The sequence below is a fragment of the Moschus berezovskii genome, chromosome 6 (assembly GCF_049115385.1).
Source record: "Moschus berezovskii isolate FMDL1 chromosome 6, NW_MosBer_1.0, whole genome shotgun sequence".
In the NCBI taxonomy this organism is placed as follows: Eukaryota; Metazoa; Chordata; class Mammalia; order Artiodactyla; family Moschidae; genus Moschus; species Moschus berezovskii.
Genome location: NC_142465.1, coordinates 108,173,369 through 108,190,884, shown reverse-complemented (window position 1 = coordinate 108,190,884; position 17,516 = coordinate 108,173,369). Strand labels below are relative to the sequence as shown.

Below are 17,516 nucleotides of genomic sequence, written 5' to 3'. Positions count from 1 at the left end.
AACCAACCAGGTTCCTCCGTCCATGGAATTTTCCAGGCAAGAATACTGGAGCGGGTTGCCATTTCCTTCTCCAGGGGACCTTCCCAACCCAGGGATCAAACTCAGAGATTCTGCATTGCAGACAGACGCTTTACCGTCTGAGCCACCAGGGAAGCCTTTTCCAATGCAAAAAGGGTCACAAAGTTGGGGAACCACAAGGGATCCATTTCTTTAAAATCCTGACTGTATTCTACAGTACTGGGTGCACAGCAGACCCTACTAAACAGCTGTTACCTGAAGGAGTGGTCCCACCTCTATAACTCCAAGATGCTCTTCTACCATCCCCTCGCTTCATTCATGGTGTGATTCAGAGACTATAAAGAGCCTGTAGGCTCTGTGACTCAGGACAGGCTGCCCTGGGTCACTGGCTCCCAGATGGGAGGGATTATATCTCAACAGCTCAAGGACTCTGCCATGTGGGATGTACATTTGGTGGAGGGGGGTGGTTCTGGGGGGAAGGCTCTCTGGTACATGATGATTTCCCTGGTCTCAAACACGCTTTCTGCCCTGAACCATTCTTTCCAGAGAGGCTGTAGACAGCAGAGTGATGAGGGGGAAATCGGTTCTGGAGGGAACTATGTATGATGTCCAAATGCAAAGTCATCTGCATTTGCACCACTCTGGAGAGAGGACAAGTTTGGGTGGCGAAGTTCCACAACAGTGACTCATTAAAATTCATGGTTTTCCACCTCCTGTGCCCACTTGGTGCCCCACCACATGCTCAGAGCCTCAGAGGCTCTCAAACAATCCTCCTCCCTCCACCAGCCTCCTCTTTCTCCAACCATGCCGCTCACATTCCAGAATCCAGCTATGGCCCACATGGGAGCAGAGGCTGCAGGGGTGCCCAGCAGAAGTGGCCACTCTTTCAGTGCATTGAGGGCTGAGATCTCAGTGCTGAAGCGTCACCCAAGAACCAGTCCTTTCCTGATTTTTATATTTCCTCCTTGGTATGTACGGAAAACATCAGAAATACCAGTGGGGGGTGGCAGGCCGCTGGAGGGTGGGTAAAGAGATTGTAGGTGGGGGAGGGGTGTCCAGGGTCTGAATGAGCTACAGATCTGTCTTCCTCTCAAGACTACAATTTCCCCCAGAGCATCATTAATCAGTTAAAGAGCCATAAACACAGCCATAGGAAGCCACCCTACAGTCATCAAGGGGAGGGCTCCCAAGTCGGGAAGGGGCAGGGGGTGGTTCAGAGCGACAGACGAGCTGTCGAAATGGATACAGGCTGAAGTATCACAGGCGGGCAGGGCTCCAGTCAGACTGCAAACCTACTCACTGGCCACTCAATCCTTGCAGTCATGCCCACCCTTTGGTTGCCATGGCAGCAGCATATACCCTGCAGACAATACCAGAACAGCATGCAAGCTTTCAGCAGGTGTGGAACTCTCCTGCTAATTCAAGGCTTTGCACAGCACAATAGCCCAGGGTCTGAGAGCACTGGACAGAAGACCTAAACTCTTGGGTCCTGTGGCTTAAGCCTCGGAAAAGACCTCGAATCGTCGGAGGTCTAAAACTATGCACCCACCTCCCAAGGGAAATAAAGCTCCTTGGCACTGAATGCCAGGTTCACTTCTAGAATGTTGTTCACTGCTTCTTTGTTTGTTGTTTAGTCGCTAAGCCGAGTCCAACTCTTTGCATCCCCATGGACTGTTGCCCGCCAGGTTCCTCTGTTCCTGGGATTTCCCAGGCAAGAATACTGGAGTGGGTTGTCATTCTCCTTCTTTGGTAGCCCCTAAAAGTCTGCAAGGTACCTGAGGCCAGGGAGAACGCCCCTCTCACTGGAGTCTCCTGCAGCTCCCACCTCACTATGGGGAACACTTAAGGGGTCACGGTTGTTACCCGGAAGAGGAAGCAGTCCTGTGGCGGGAGTGATCGCAGGATCTCTTCTCTTTTATCACAGGCGTCCACCTTCGCACTACTCCAATGTTCTTTAGCAACCTGTCCCAGGCAGCTCCACGGTAAAAAATCTGCCTGCCAAGCAGGAGACTTGGGTACCATCCCTGGGTCAGGAAGATCCCCAGAAGAATGAAATGGCAACCCACTCCAGTATTCTTACCTGGAGAATCCCGTGGACAGAGGAGCTTGGCAGGCTGCAGTTCACGGGGTCACAAAGAGTCGGACACAACTAAGCAACTAAACAGCAGCAGCAGCAGCAGCTGATGAAGGAATCGTAAACCCTGGTTAACTAGTCTGCTTCCTAAGAGAGGAAGCCCAGACCAAGTATTTTTTGCCTTGGAGCCAAGACAATTCAGGTCATCAAACCAGAGCTCCACAATGCTGTAGCAGACGATGTCTGCCTCACTGCTGTGGGTCTCCCCTTTCTCAGGTGATAACAGGTGGGCCCTCCCATCAGTGGCTGCTGGGTGGAGGGAGGGGATGGTACACAAAAGGAGGAGGAATGGGGAGGGGAAGAGGCACGCTGAAAAGTAACCATGTATCCCTAATTTCACCCAAAAATGAGCACCACTTTGGCCTCTCAACCACAGACTTCAGACACCAAGAATCTACCCCCAAACAAGCATGGAAATCAGTTCGAAAGAAGAAAATAATCAAACGTTTTCTTTTTTTACAAAAAAAAGAGTCTCTGCTTTGAAAATTGAAATTCTGAATTTTTCCCTTTCTTTTCAGCTAATTGGTTCCATCGTACATCACCCATCTGGCCAGAAACAGGAAGGCTTTCTTCTTCAGGATAATATCCAAAGGCCTTCCTCCCTGCTCGAGACCCAGGGGGAGACAGACCCCCTCTTCTGCCCTCTTATTCCCAGAAGTGGGGGGGGGGGGGCCAGGCAGAAGGACGGACATTTTCCATTCCCTCTTTCCCCAAAGAGAAGTGGTGCCTCAGCTCACACAAAGCATGGCTCACCGAGGACCTCTTTATTGATCCCCAAAGTCCCTTCAAGTCACCAGACTCTTCACACCTGCTGCTTAGAACCATAATCCCCTGGGAAAAGGCTCACGTTTTCTCTCTATCCAGGACAGGCCCCGGCTCTGCTGACCCAGCCAAGCCCAGCAACACCACCCCTCTGCATCCACAGGGTCAGGGTCAAGGACCAGAGTTGGGTGGACTTAGACCCTGGAGCTGATACCCAAAAACACCCTCATAATATAAAACCTGAGCTCTCGCATTTAGCTTCCAAGACATCGCTGGTTTCTTCGGCAGGAAGAACAGTCTATGGTCTGCCTCCCAAAGTGAGAATCTCATGAAATCTACCAGTGCCACCGGGCGACACGGTATCCTTTGTCCCCTCAGCTCTGTCCTCTCCAGGCCAAGCATCGGGACAGGTACTCGGAGGGACGGCGCTCAATTCCTGAAAACTCATTTGGTTTTGATTCCTTGCCCCCCAGAACCGGGCCCGTTCCCCCAGCGTTCCGCTTTCATCCCTATACTCTAGCCGGACATAAATCTAAACCAGAGCCCCCCAGACGGTGCATTTAACGGAGACTATATTTACCCATCACCAAATTGTCTTGACATGTGCTTAATTACTTAAATGCCTTTAATCCCAAGCCTTTTCTTCTAACAAAATATAAACCAGTTCAGCTGGATGAATGATAAACCAGATGTTTACAGCACACAACACAGCCTGGCTTCGGTCAAAATAATTGAGACATCGTCTCCCGAGCAGGGAGGGGAGATGCCCAAAGCATACATTTGTTTAAATGCTCTGACACCAATACGTCTATGAATACGTAGCTCCATCAAGCTGCTATTTTCTGTCTGTGTAAAGGCAACAGTTTCCATAGTAAGGAACAGAAAAGGTGTTGGTCAAGGAGGTGTGGGCTTCTTTCCATGGTAATGTGCACTTGAAAGGCATTCCAGGATGGGGTGAACTTGCACGCCCTTGACCCTGACCGTTGATCTTATGTCATGTGGATTAGGTGGCACTGTGTCGGGCTGAGCTAAGTTTGTGACGGCTCACAGCCAACAACAACAACATCACAGTCAACCACCACTCTGAGGACCCCAGACTCACAAGCACACCCAGGTTCTGGATGTGGCGGGTGCATGAGCCCCCATCCCTCACTTCCCAAGTGACAAAGACACAAAGAATGAGCTCTCTTGGGGCGGTTCAGTCGCTAAGTCGTGTCCGACTCTTTGCGACCCCATGGACTGCAGCACAGCAGGCAAAATGTTGGACCATCACCAAATGCCCATCCCTTTCGCAAGGTCAGCTTCCCTTTCTTCTGATAATTTTTACCCTCTGCCCCTCCTTTCATTGAAAAAGAAAAAACAGGAGAGAGAAAATCCAAGAGATGGTACTGCCAGCTAGGACCCTGAAAGGGATTGAACACTGAATGCCCAAATAGCAACTGTGAGAAAAATATCACAAGAAAGATTAAGCCATTCACAGAGAAGACTGGACTTCATTTGAAGCTGGGGTCTTCATTCACAGAAGCTAGAGTCAGATCCCCAGAAGGTGGGCACACAGTCCACGCTCCCCACTCCTGGACATGGGTAGGGCAGGAAGCCTGTGGTAGCTCAGGACTCATCCTGTCTACCTGCAGAGTCCCTAAGAGGCACCTGGGGAGCAGGTTAAAAACACAGTTTGTGCCCCTGGAGGAAAGTCAGTCCCTCTCCGGACCTGATTGGCTCCTGCAGAAAGAAGACCACGTTGCTCCTTCCAATCAAAACCTAGGGAATATCAGCGCTTGAAAGAAACTTCAAGAACATGGAGGGGTCCCTCCTTGGGTTCAAAAGGGGAGAAACAGGCAAAGTGAGGAAACATGACTTGACCACAAGTTGTTGGTCCCACAGCTGGAACTGGTGCTTCCCCAGCCTCTCCCCTGCTCTGTGTCCTTTAGAAAGGCACCCTCTCCCCTTCTCTCTCTGACATGAGTGGGCTCCCAAGGTCCACTGGTTTCTCCCAGGTCTGGCAGGTCAGAGGGAGGTAGGAGCCTCCTCTCCATGCAGTCACCTGCTCCCGTCCTTGGCCCAGTTCTGTCCATCTCATCACCAGGAACCCCTCTCCTCTCATGGGCCCAGAGATGGTAACAGTTCCCCTGTTGCTGATTCTAGGTCACTACACTGTCCTGGCATCCCCAACCCCCTCCCTGTACCTCTGTAAATGGTCTCTCTGTTGATACTCCTTCCTTGAACGATGCTCATTTGAGTGAGTCGTCTGTTCCTGGTGGGACCCTAACCTGATTCTCTGCAGTGGCTGGCTCCCTTTATGTCTCCTGTGTCACTTGCTTTCCCTCCAGGCACCTCTCTTGTCAGACCGTCACATGGCTTATTCACTCCTCTCAAATGTAAGCCCCGTAGGGGCAGGGATCTATCTCTGACCTATGCCCTACTCTAGTCCCCAGGTCTCAAACATGAATGACACATAGCATATGAATAAATATTTGCTGAATGAATGGATGTCCCAGTGGGAAAACCTAAGCTTCCACTTCCACTGGAAAATCTTACCCAACAACTTCATCCATTTATTAACTGATTAATTACAAGATCAGTGAAGAAGAGCCAAGAGACTTGGGGTTCAACTGGGCTCCAGATCTCTCACCCTAGGCTGGATGTTCATCTCTCTGTTGTGAAAGTAGTTAATATCCATTGAACCTATTCTGCATGGGAGTTTAAAGGATCAAATGACATGAAGAGTGTGAAAGTGCTTTGAAAAGCATACAATGACACGTGTGCGAGGAATCCTTACCTTGGTTACAGGGAGAAACTCGTATGTTCACAGAGACCTCTTATCTGGTTACCTCAGCTCTCACAACAGAGAACCCAGGAGAAAACATTATCTAGGTCTCTCATGCAGCCCACCCCTCAAGGTCCTGCCCCAACCACAGCAGAATCTTCCAGACCCTCCTTCAATGCCTTTTCCCTCTCTCTTTATCACCAGTCCTAATGAGCTGGTTTTTCTGTGTCCCAAGTAGCAAGGCAAACCTTGAAAAAGCAAAACTCAAGGAGGGAGATTACCTGAGTCCAGAATTCAAAAAAATCAAGACAGTGGGGGTAAAACAACTCCAATAACACTCTTATAATCCTCGAAAAAACATAAATAATGTTCTCAAGGACTATCCTGAATCGTACAGATATTTACATATGCCTTTATAGAGACTCTGTGTTTGTATCATCTGTATTAGAAAGCAGGGAATTATATGAAAGACTTTAGAACAATATATAAAAAGATGTTGCTGAGGACCTTAAGTGCTGCCTCACTGAATGTATTCCCCTCTCACTTAGATTCAAGGTCAAACTTGCAACCCAACTGCAGAAACTAGAGGGCCGTATGGTTTGAATATGTGTATTCTATTTTTTTCCTCCTAGTTTCAACATTCTATTTTAATTTGTGCTTTTCCTGGTTCTTATTTTTTAATTTATTATTTATATTATGCTGTTTTATTGTTTTCCTTGTAAGCTACCTCTGAAATTTTGTGGAACAAGACAGGAATATAAATAAATCAATACATACACCCTGCATATAGTATAATGCTCTGCAAAAGTAGGCATTCAGAAAAACATACTTTCTACAAAGAAGATGATAATACCAGATGAATGGAAGTATGTCTGAATTAATATTATCTTTAGTCTTATTTTTCCATCTTCTATGAATATTTCTGATCTTTATCATCTTTTCTATCTCCTAAGCGCTACTGTAATTGAGGACAACGGGGAAGGGAATAAAGCTTTGTAAACTGGTCACAAAGGTAATGGTAAATACCACATTACGCGTAAATCTGAGGCTGAAAGATCAATGAAAATACCTTGGGAAACAATTCCATGTACGATCCCATTCTTCCTTTTTCTTTTACTTTTATGAGGCAAGCCTCCTCTGGAGGAAATCTAAGCCAGTTCTAGCCCATTTGCGTTTCTCTATAAAACCAGAGAGAAGGGCAATAAAATCAAAATTAACCCACGGCTCAAAGGTCCGCATTATCCTGAGGACTCACAGTGTTACCACATTCCTCTTTCTTTCTGAACTTCTAAGTAAGATGGTAAGTCAGCCAAAAAGCTGAAAGGGTGCTGGATTTTCCCAGGCAGAAGTCAAAGAACCCGAGAATTGGCCTTCAGCATCCTCCTCTGCTGGGAAACACAGTTCAGTCACATGTCCCTTGTTAGGAGCTGATAAATCATCAGCGACTACCGTGGAAGCAGCAGCCCGTGAAGACTCAGCCTGACTCCATGATAGTTCTCTGCATCCAAACTGCAGCAGAGACGGGATCAGAGTGAGGGAGCCCAAGTTCTCGGCCCAGTTCTGACAGCGTCTCAGTACGTGACCTTGAACGAGCCATCCATCCTGTGCCTTTGGTAACTACAGACAATTCCTGACCCACCAGCTTTCCCAAGCATCCATGAAACTAATAGTAGACAATATTTTTGGGTCATGCCCCACAGCATGTGGGATCTCAGTTCCCCAACCAGGGACTACACTCCCTGTATTGAAAACTCAGAGTCTTAACCACTGGACCACCAGGGAAGTACTAACACTAGATTATTTATGATGATACTTAGATGCATCCATGGGAGTTGGCTGCTCTGAATCTGTGTTCCCTTCACCCTCTCTGCACAGTTCTAATAACACACCTACCTGATCATCTCATAATTATCTGTTTACATGTTTGTCCACATGGCTAAACCAAGAGCCCCATGAGGGTCAAATTCATCTTGCCATCTCTCAGTTTCTATAACATTATTTGACACTGAGTAGGCACTTAATAAATGGTTTCTAAATGTCAAAAAAGGAAGAAATTGTTGAAAACTACTCAACAACCAAATCCTTAAAATGTCTGACTTTGTGGCATCACACACACACAGCCCCAGATCCTGAAAGGTGGGAAATAAAAACTTGCTGTCGTAAAGCAGGTTTCTAATGACCTTTCAACAATCTGGAGGCTGCCCACAAAATAAACTTCAGTTTTTAAGGACTTTCCAGGTTACAAAACAAACAGTTTTCTATCCAGTCTTTATAAAAACTCTGCAAGAGAGATGGTTCTCACCCCAATTTACCTAAAAGGGAAAACTGAGTTGGAGAGAATTGAAGTCATTTGTCCACAAATACCCATCGCTGGGAACTCACCAGTTACTGCTGTGAAACCAGCTGGCTGGGCACATTTAATTAGTTCAATAAAGCAAGTCAACTGAGTGGAACACACAGGGCAGCCAGCCAGATGCGCTGGGGGATAAAAGATGACCCAGACACATCTCAAGGACTGTCCTGGGAGTCTAAGCCACAGAACGTAATCATCGAGAAAGACATGGAACTTGATGGGAGTTCCAAGGAGAGAGCATACAGGAAGAACCGGGGGACAGAGATGTTCGGTCTGGAGGGTGGGCCCAGGTGAGACATGGGGTAGGACATTCCAGCAATGGGAACAGCAAGAGTGAAACCAGAGGGTAGTCATGTTAGCAGGCAGAGAAGTGGGAGAGACAGAGAAGGCAAAAGAGGAAAGAGATGGAAACGGACCTAACGAGACACTGACGTCAAGGTTCTGGGAACATCTCAACAGCGGTATCCAGCCAGTCGCTATAAAGATGGCTGTGGAATGGGAGAGAGGAGAAATAGGAATTCAAGGCTGTAAGAATTCTGTTCAGGGTGAGAATGAGGAGGCCAAGGAATGTGGAGAAGACAGCCTTGAAAATGGGGGAGAAGGAAGAGGAAGCAGAGTGTGGTCCAGAAGAACAGCGATCGGTGGATCAGTGGCCCCTCCCTGGATCGCAACTGTCAGAAGATGGAGGTTCAGTGAACAGGTCTTCAGTCAGGAAGATGCAGGAAGACGAGGGAGGAGGAAAACACCATGAAACACGGGCAGTAAACAATCACCTGTGACACCTGAGGAAGCAGTTTTGGTCCAGCCAAGGAGGATGTAAGGCAAGTTAATACAACTTAAGTGTGAACTGGATTAGAAATGATGGCAAATTCCAGGACTTTGACAGTGAAAGTGAAAGTCACTCAGGCGTGTCTGACTCTTTGCGATCCCATGGACTATACAGTCCACGGAATTCTCCAGGCCAGAATACTGGAGTGGGTAGCCTCTCCCTTCTCCAGGGGATCTTCCCGACCCAGGAATCTCCTGCATTGCAGGCGGATTCTTTACCAACTGAGCTAAGTGATGGCAAATTCCAGGACTTTGACAGAGGCCACAAGAAAGCACAAAATACATCCTCAGCGCTCTTGCTGCCTCTGGTGGTCCTCAGTCATTGTTGCTCAGTCGCTAAATCGTGCTGAGTCACAAAGTCTCTGCCACACCACGGACGGCAGCACGCCAGGGTTCCCTGTCTTCTACTGTCTCCCAGAGTTTGCTCAGACTCATGCCATCCAGCCATCTCATCCTCTGTTATCCCCTTCCCCTCCTGCCGTCAATCTTTCCCAGCATCGGGGTCTTTTCCAATGAGTTGGCTCTTCCCATCAGGTGGCCAAAGTATTGAAGCTTCAGCTTAAGCAACAGTCCTTCCAGTGAATATTCAAGGTTGGTTTCCTTTAGAATTGACTGGTTTGATCTGGCTGCCTACATTATTATTCCCTAGACTTTTCTCTAAATGACTCTTTTCAACTCAAAGCTGCCTCAAAAGTGAAAGGTCTGCCACTTCAGAGTGACAAGTGTTCTAAGTGACAAGTAACAGCAGCCCCTTTGGAAAGAGCCTTCCACCTGCAAGGGGACCGGATGGACAAGACACCTGAGCACGGATGTAAATTCGTGGTGTCACCCCGCCATCACCTGTGTCCCTTCCATCATCCACCAGTGTCCCAACCGCCTACCTGGTACCCAAATGCTGGGGGTCCTGTTTCAAACACAAACACCCCCAGTTTAAAAAACCAGACCACAAGGCAAACAGGTTCAGTCAGACATGCTGATAAGAATGCTGAACTCAGAAGAGACATCTTCAGACTGATCCACCCTCCCTGGTGGTCAGTTTCTTTAAACATCAAGGGAGAGGCTTGGACTAAAAGGCCGCTAAGATGCCTCTCTTCTTAAAAGCAAACGAATGAAAACCTGCCATGATTTGGGCAATTATTAAAGCATTTTGGAGATGGTGAAAAGAAAGCAGCTGAACTTGGGATCAAGTGGAAGGTGTTAGCACAGGTTCAGGGAAAGCAGAGGAAGGCCAGAGACCCGGGGTGAAAGTTGGGGGGCAGCCCCAGCCCCACGAGACTCCCTCCATTCCCAGGGGCAGGCGGGGTGCCCCCTCTGTGTGGGCATCTGTTTGTCTTGCTCTCTGTCTGTTGAAAGGATGCCCTGGCCCCCCATCAGCACGGCCCGCAGTGGGAGGGTCCTTACCCATCGTGTTGTTGGCTCGAGAGCAGGTTGTGCGCTTCAGGATCTCATGCACCTAAAACAGACAACAGCGAGGCTATGAACACCTGGGCCACGTGCTACAGCCCCAGCCCGGTGTGTGTGTGCAGAGGGCTGGGGGCGGGGGTGTACCCCGGCAGGTGCCAGCTCACAGACTGCGGTCAAGCCCATTCAAACAGAGGATCTAACCTCCTTACATACACTTCACACCTTGCCCCACCTCCCATAAATGAAGAAAAGGCTGTATGATGACTGAAGTTACAGGAGGGAAGGGGACCCCGGACCCACACCCCTCTGCGAGGGCTTGGGAGGACACTTGGGGGGTGGGGAGAGGCAAGGAGGAGGGGTGCCCTCCCCACCAGCCCCAACAGTGCCTTGCTGCTGAGGGGTCCTGGGCAAGCTCCGGGCGGGTCCTGAGGGCCCATGCTCCCCTCTGTTACGGAGCTGTCTCTCGGAGATGTTTGGGGGAACCAAGAAAGTGCTTTGGGAATTGGAAACGGGCCCCCTACGTCTTGGTCACTGGGACTATGACTTCTCTGCTCTTTGCCTGAGCATCTTGCCTCCCCAGGCAGCATAGGTCTCCCAGGTCCTCAAGACGCCACGTTTCAGAGACCACCTTGGGCACACAGCAGGTGGCTGCCCAGGGACTGCTGCTCATAAACAGATCAACAGTCCCTGGGTGTGGAGCTTGCATGGACCCTATCACTCACTGTGAGGGCAGAGTGCTGAGAGCATCTGAGCCAAGAAGCCCAGGGGGCAGCATAAACCTGCTGGCCAACTAGTGCCCTCCAACAGGTCCCAAGCCTGTGCCCAGCTCTAAGGAGATGCCAGGGACAGAACTTTGTGCTGGGACATGTGACTGGCCTGCCCAGACGGCCACAGGGAAGAGGGCACAGGGAGACGGGCCTAAAGAGATGCGGGCAAGGTCCTCAGACCAAAGTCCGGGTCAGAGCAGACCCCAAGACAAACCTCAAGCCTCTTTCTCCCTCTGTCACAGAGTGGGGGGGACTGGGAAATGAGCAGGAGGGGAAGGAAGAAGCCTCCAGGACAAGAAAAGATGTGTTACTCCACCACCATTCACACTCCCACGTTCCAGCCACAGACCAGAAGGAGTGGAAAATAAATGACTTCCAGCAGAATGGGGCCCAAGAATGTTTAATTCACTTATAACACGGTGCCGTATTCAACAGCAATAATAATTAGAAACAGCATTTATATGGCAGTACATTATTTTACAAGCACTTTGCAATTATCGGGTAATTTCCACGATGCCCTATAACTTCCCCCCCAAGATGTGGGACCTGAGCCGTGGTGAGAGTTAAACTGCTTGTAACAGCATCAACCAGGACAATGGGAGGTTCATGCTTTTTTCCATAGGCAGATAAAAGAAATCATATGCCCATTTTAAATCTTCCTAGAACACCAGGCCAAGGGAACTGGAGTGTTTTCCTGCCCATTCTGCAGGCAGAGTCAAAGCTATGTTTTCAGCATGACTCAGAAATGTTCTGTAGCTTCCTGCAATCCTCGGTCCCTTCTCTCCCTGTTCATCACCCTACTGACATGGAAGTCCCTCTTAAGTTGTTACTGTCATTCATTCCCTAAGTTGTGTCCGACTCCTTGCGACTACAGCACGCCAGGCTTCCCTGTCCTTCACTATCTCCCTGAGTTTGCTCAAATTCATGTCCATTGAATTGGTGATACTATCTAACCATCTCATCTTCTGCCGCCCTCTTCTCCTCTTGCCCTCAATCTTTCCCAGCCTCAGGGTCTTTTCCAATGAGTCAGCTCTCTGCATCAGGTGACCAGAGTACTGGAGCTTCAGCTTCAGCATCAGTCCTTCCAGTGAATATTCAGGGTTGATTTTCTTTAGGATTGACTGGTTTGATCTCCTTGCTGTCCAAGGGCCTCTCAAGAGTCTTCTCCAGCACCACAATTCGAAAGCATCAATTCTTCGGTGCTCAGCCTTCTTTATGGTCCAACTTCCACATCCATACATGACTACTGGAAAAACCATAGCTTCAACTAGATGGACTTTTGTTGGCAAAATGATGTCTCTGCTCTGTAATATGTTACCTAGATCTGTTATAGCTTTTCTTCTAAGGAGCAAAAGTCTTTTAATTTTGTGGCTGCTGTCACCGTCTGCAGTGATTTTGGAACCCAAGAAATTAAAATCTGTCACTGTTTCCAATTTTTCCCTATCTATGCCATGAAGTGATAGGAGTGGATGCCATGATCTTTGTTTTTTGAATGTTGAGTTTTAAGCCAGATTTTTCACTCTCCTCTTTCTCCTTCATCAAGAGACTCTTTAGTTCCTCTTTGCTTTCTGCCATTACAGTGGTATCACCTGCATATGTGAGGTTGTTAATATTTCTCCTGACAATCTTGATTCCAGCTTGTGATTCAATCAGCCTAGCATTATTTTGCATGATGTACATAAGTACATAACTTATTCTGCACATAAGTAAAATAAGTAGGGTGGCAATACACAGTCTTGATATACTCCTTTCCCAGTTTTGAACCAGTCAGTTGTTCAATAAAAGGTTCACCCTTATTCCTCCTCCTTATTTGACACCTAAGTCCTTCCCGAGAGAAACACGATGCCATGTTTCCACTGTGACCAGCGTTCCTGGGGCCCATCTTTCTCTCTCCTCTTCTGTCCATAGGCTGGATTCTCTCCAGGTGGGTAGAGGACAAACATATCGTGAACAGAGATGCCCTACAGCTCAGACTGGGGCCGCAGGGTCCAGGTCCTAGGCAGATTTTCTTTAGAATCAACCATCCTGCAAAATCCAGAACCTCGGCTTTGAAAGGGGAAAAGACAGTAGGAGAATACTGGGACATGCATGGCGTGCATGTATCCCACCTTCCCTCTAGACCCTCTGCAAACACCCCAGCAATTACCACAGCATCCAGCCTCACCGCCCTCAACACAGCTCAACAATTAGCCCCCATGATCATCCGCGCTATAATTATTTATGGTCTGGATTTATTCTATTTCAATGGATAGACTAGAAAATTTCAGGAAAGCATCATTTTACATATGTAGAGGAAATAAATTAATTTCTGTTGTTTATTAACATTTCCTGGGGTTTTTGTTGGTTGGTTAGTTGGTTGGTTTTAGTTGTTGCTGTGCAGTCTTGCCTGTCCTGTAGCTTCTGAGACTTTTAAAATATGTATTTCAAATATTTAAATAGTTTAATAAAACAACAAAAAAGACAGCAGAAGAATGCTATCATCATGAATGTTGACTTCTATTGAACAGGCTGGTAATTGTGTCCTTGGACAAACAGGCCAGCTCTAACATTCTCTGACACATCAATGCCCAGGACCCTTTGAGGATGAAAGAAAGAGTTACAGAGGCTCAGCAGTGAGCACTTCTTCGGACACCGATGATATGCCTGAATTTTTAATTCATTACATCGTAGAGCCTGTTTCCTCAACTGTCAAGCAAGGGGGTCACCTGACTAGCTGAAAGTCCCTCCACCCCCGGCCCCAAGCTCTGATAGTCCCTGCTTTATGATTCCAAGAAGGGCCCGGGTGGGACAACCATAAAGAGGAGACATCCTTCACAACCTGAGACTATTTCACTACTGAGATTGGGAAGCTCCTGAATTCTCCTCCCTGTTGCTAGGCAACTCCAAGCAAAGGATGATGGGAAGCAGCAGTGATGGAGAGAGATACCCTGCCAAAGGGGATTCCCCACCCCCTCCCGAGCCCACCACAACTGGTTAAGGACCTGGTTAGCTGGTTTACTTACAATGCGACTACGGGTAGCATTATCAAAGAAGGTGTCCTTGTCCTGGATGTTGTACCTGCAGACACCAAGAAAGCCTGTCAGTGCATTTCATTACTGTATCCTTGTCCTGGGACCGCTTGTCACCCCAGGCCCAGGGCAAGCCTCTAGAAAACAGCATAGCTAGATGGGTAAGACACACGCACACACATATTCACACACACTTATGATGTTTACACTCTTTCTGACGCAGTAATTCTGAAAACTTGTCACAGAGATGTATCATTAGGAAAACAAATTCAACAGAAGGAAAAAAGTTCCCTACATTAAAACATTCCTTTCAAAGTTACTTATAACAAAGATTATGGAGGGAATATGCAATTTCAAAACCTAAAGGATATATTATCATGCAGCTGTTTGAAAATTATAATTATGAAAACTTTAGAAATACTGTAGAAACGTTTAGACTATGATACAAAAATATTACACGATGATAAGTTTTAAAAACAAAAGTAGGTAAAAAGGATTCCCGTGTATGGACAAAGTTTAAAAAATAAAACAGCAAAGAAGAGTACAGTTTCTGGATGTTGGGGTTATAACTGCTTTTCAAATTTTCATTTAATGTTGTCCCTGTTGTCACAAAAATCATAATAGATACCAAACTCCTAATTATGCAAGACCCGTGTCTGTTCTAAACTTCAAATGTTGACCTTGCACTCAAAAAAAGAAAACAAAAACCAAAAACCCACCTCTGTGACTGTGTTTAGGTTATTGCGCTGGAGGGAACACAGATGCCTGAACCATGGCCCCACCCCGGGAGCCCAGGCACTGTGGTGTGTTTCCGAGTCACTAATGCAGAGTAGAACGTGACCACTTGTAGACCATTGCTATGAAAACTCAAGGGGTGGACAGCATGTTTTCTTTGGGTGTTAAGAACTGGTCTTGAAGGAACCCAGAAGCTGAGTGATGGAGACGTGTGGGAGGCGGCAGGTCAGATGTCCAGGCAGATGTGGACGAAGGGCCCAGGGAAGGGAAGACACAAACTGCAAAAGAACAGCCGGCCAGGAAATCAACATGCCAGTCCCAGGTTAGCCATTTAAGGCAGCATGACCTTGGATGGACCCGGAACCTCGGCTTCCTCTCTGTTATAGAAGGACAGTTATGTCTGGATGGCCACTTCATGGCCCTACCCACACAGCCCCCGCTACTCACAGGTACATTTTCTCCCTGGAGAATGGGTACGAGAGGTTCTTCATCCTGCTGTTACTGTGCTCGGGCACTCGGGGCTTCAGGGGCGCACTCAGCTTGTGCAGAATCTTGTTGAACGTCTTTGCAATGCTGCCTTGTGACTTGATCTCGTACATCTGCAAAGGCAAAGCTACCAGTGAGAAGAAGAGAAGGCCACATCCGACACTCAGAGGAGCAGGACTTGCAGCCAGAGCTGCACGGGGCTCAGATCCCCCCCGTAAGGGACCCTTGGGGGAAAGGACGAGCCAGGGAAACCAGGCAGAGGGTCCTGCCCTTCCTCCACTGCTCTCGCACAGTGGCAAACACCCTCAACTATTTGCACGAAAGGCAGTGACCTTTGCAGCAAGGAGGGAGCACAGTGAGGGATCCAAACTTCCTATATGGCGTCATTACATCGTCACAGGAGGCCTACTGTGTGATGTCATCGTGCGTGTGTGTGTGTGTAGATGTGTGTTCAGTCGCTCAGTCGTGTCTCACCCTTTGCGACCCTAAGGACTGAAGCCCACCAGACTCCTCTGTCCATGGGGTTTCCCTGGCAAGAATACTGGACTGGGTTGCTATGCCCTCCTCCAGGGGATCTTCCTGACCCAAGGATAGACCCCGAGTCTCCTGCATCTCCTGCATTGGCAGGGGGATTCTTTAGCATTAGTACGACCTAGAAAGCCCACGATATCACCATACTAAGCACTTTACCCAAGTGAGCGCCAACATGCACTGCACCCAGCTGGGTAGATAATGTTACTCTCCTGTTATGATGAGGAAATTAAGGCTCAGAAAGGTGAGAAGAGGGAACAAAGGTCACACAGATGGTAACTGGCTGACTGTTCAGGTTTAACGCTTGTCAACTGAATCTCAAGTCTGTACCTGACAACAAACCATGCCCCTCTCTGATCATCTAGCATCACTTCTCTCGTGTTCCTCTTAGTAATGAGTCTGCTTTCAAAGTACTGAACACCTAATGAGTGCTTTACTCAAGCACCTTCTTGAGTAAAGAAGTACCTTTCTTGAGTAAAGTGTAGGGTTAGTACCAAGATAATCACTATAGAACCTATAGTATTAGCTGCTCAGTCATGTCTGACTCTTTGCAACCCCATGGACTGTAGTCTGCCAGGTTCCTCTGTCCATGGAATTCTCCAGGCAAGAACACTGGAGTGGGTGCCATTCCCTTCTCCAGGGGATCTTCCGGACTCTGGGATTGAACCTGGGTCTCCTGCTTGCAGGCAGATTCTTTACCATCTGAGCCACCAGGGAAGTCCATAGAACCTATAGTTTCTTATAATGCATAGAGTATGCTTGCCTACAGTATAGCATCTGGTCTTTCTAATTCACAGATACTGTCACTGAGACACAGAGGTTGTACTCTTCATAGCAAAGCTTTGATGGATTAACATTAACCACAAATTTTTTACACACGCTCTCCTTCCAAGGGGGCTTCCCAGGTGGCGTTAGTGGTAGAGAACCCAGATGCGGGTTCGATCTTTGGGTCGATCTCTGGACTAAGCTGGATTGAATCTGTCCTGTTAATGACCAGAACGAGAGTCACACTCAGATCTTATGACCTGAAAGGAAGCCAGTTGTCTTCTCATTTGTGATATCCTCAAGTTGCTTAAATCTCAAGAGGCAGTAAAACATGTATGAAGCACTTGTAAGATCAGTGGAGACAAATGCCACAGAAGGGGCACAAAATGCTTCAAAGTTTCAAAGAGAGGAGACAGCAAGTCCAGCTGAGGGATCAGGAAAGTGCTTCATAGAAGGAGCAGCATTTCTGCTGGACTTGAGCAGAAAGGGCACCTTCCTTTTTCTTTTTGTTCTTTAATGAAATCATGATAATTTGGGGCAAGTTGAGAACTTCCCCAATCTAACAACTAAACATAAGCCCGGTTTATTTATCTCTTCTGATACTTTTTTCTATGTGTTTTAATTTCAATTACAAAATTAACACAGTTCAAGCAAACAAGGAAACCAAGTTCAGGGGCTTCCTTGGTGGTCCAGGAGTTAAGAGTCTGCTCTTCCACTATAGGAGCATGGGTTCAATCCCAGGCCAGGGAACTAAGATTCCTCATACACTGAGGTGCAGACAAGGAAAAAAATAAAAATAAACAGAAAAGAAAGGAAAGGGGAAAAAAGAAACAAAAACCATAAAGTGTATTAACTAATGTTAACAGCTTCCTTTCACTTCCAACCTCACTCCAGAGGAAACCTTTATCAACAATTTGGAGTATGTTTTACATACTCCATAGATAGATAGATAGATATC

At 47.5% G+C, this 17,516-nt stretch overlaps 1 protein-coding gene across 1 annotated transcript in view; it reads right to left on the bottom strand.

The window, feature by feature from the left end:
* ANO2 (anoctamin 2) overlaps nucleotides 1–17,516 on the bottom strand; it is a 342,786-nt gene that overhangs the window by 242,116 nt on the left and 83,154 nt on the right. The window contains exons 5-7 of the mRNA XM_055395798.2: nucleotides 15,224–15,375; nucleotides 14,036–14,090; nucleotides 10,264–10,315 (exon numbers count right to left, since the gene is read on the bottom strand). Of these exons, the coding sequence (XP_055251773.2) occupies nucleotides 10,264–10,315; nucleotides 14,036–14,090; nucleotides 15,224–15,375 (259 nt within the window). The remainder of the gene's footprint in view (nucleotides 1–10,263; nucleotides 10,316–14,035; nucleotides 14,091–15,223; nucleotides 15,376–17,516) is intronic.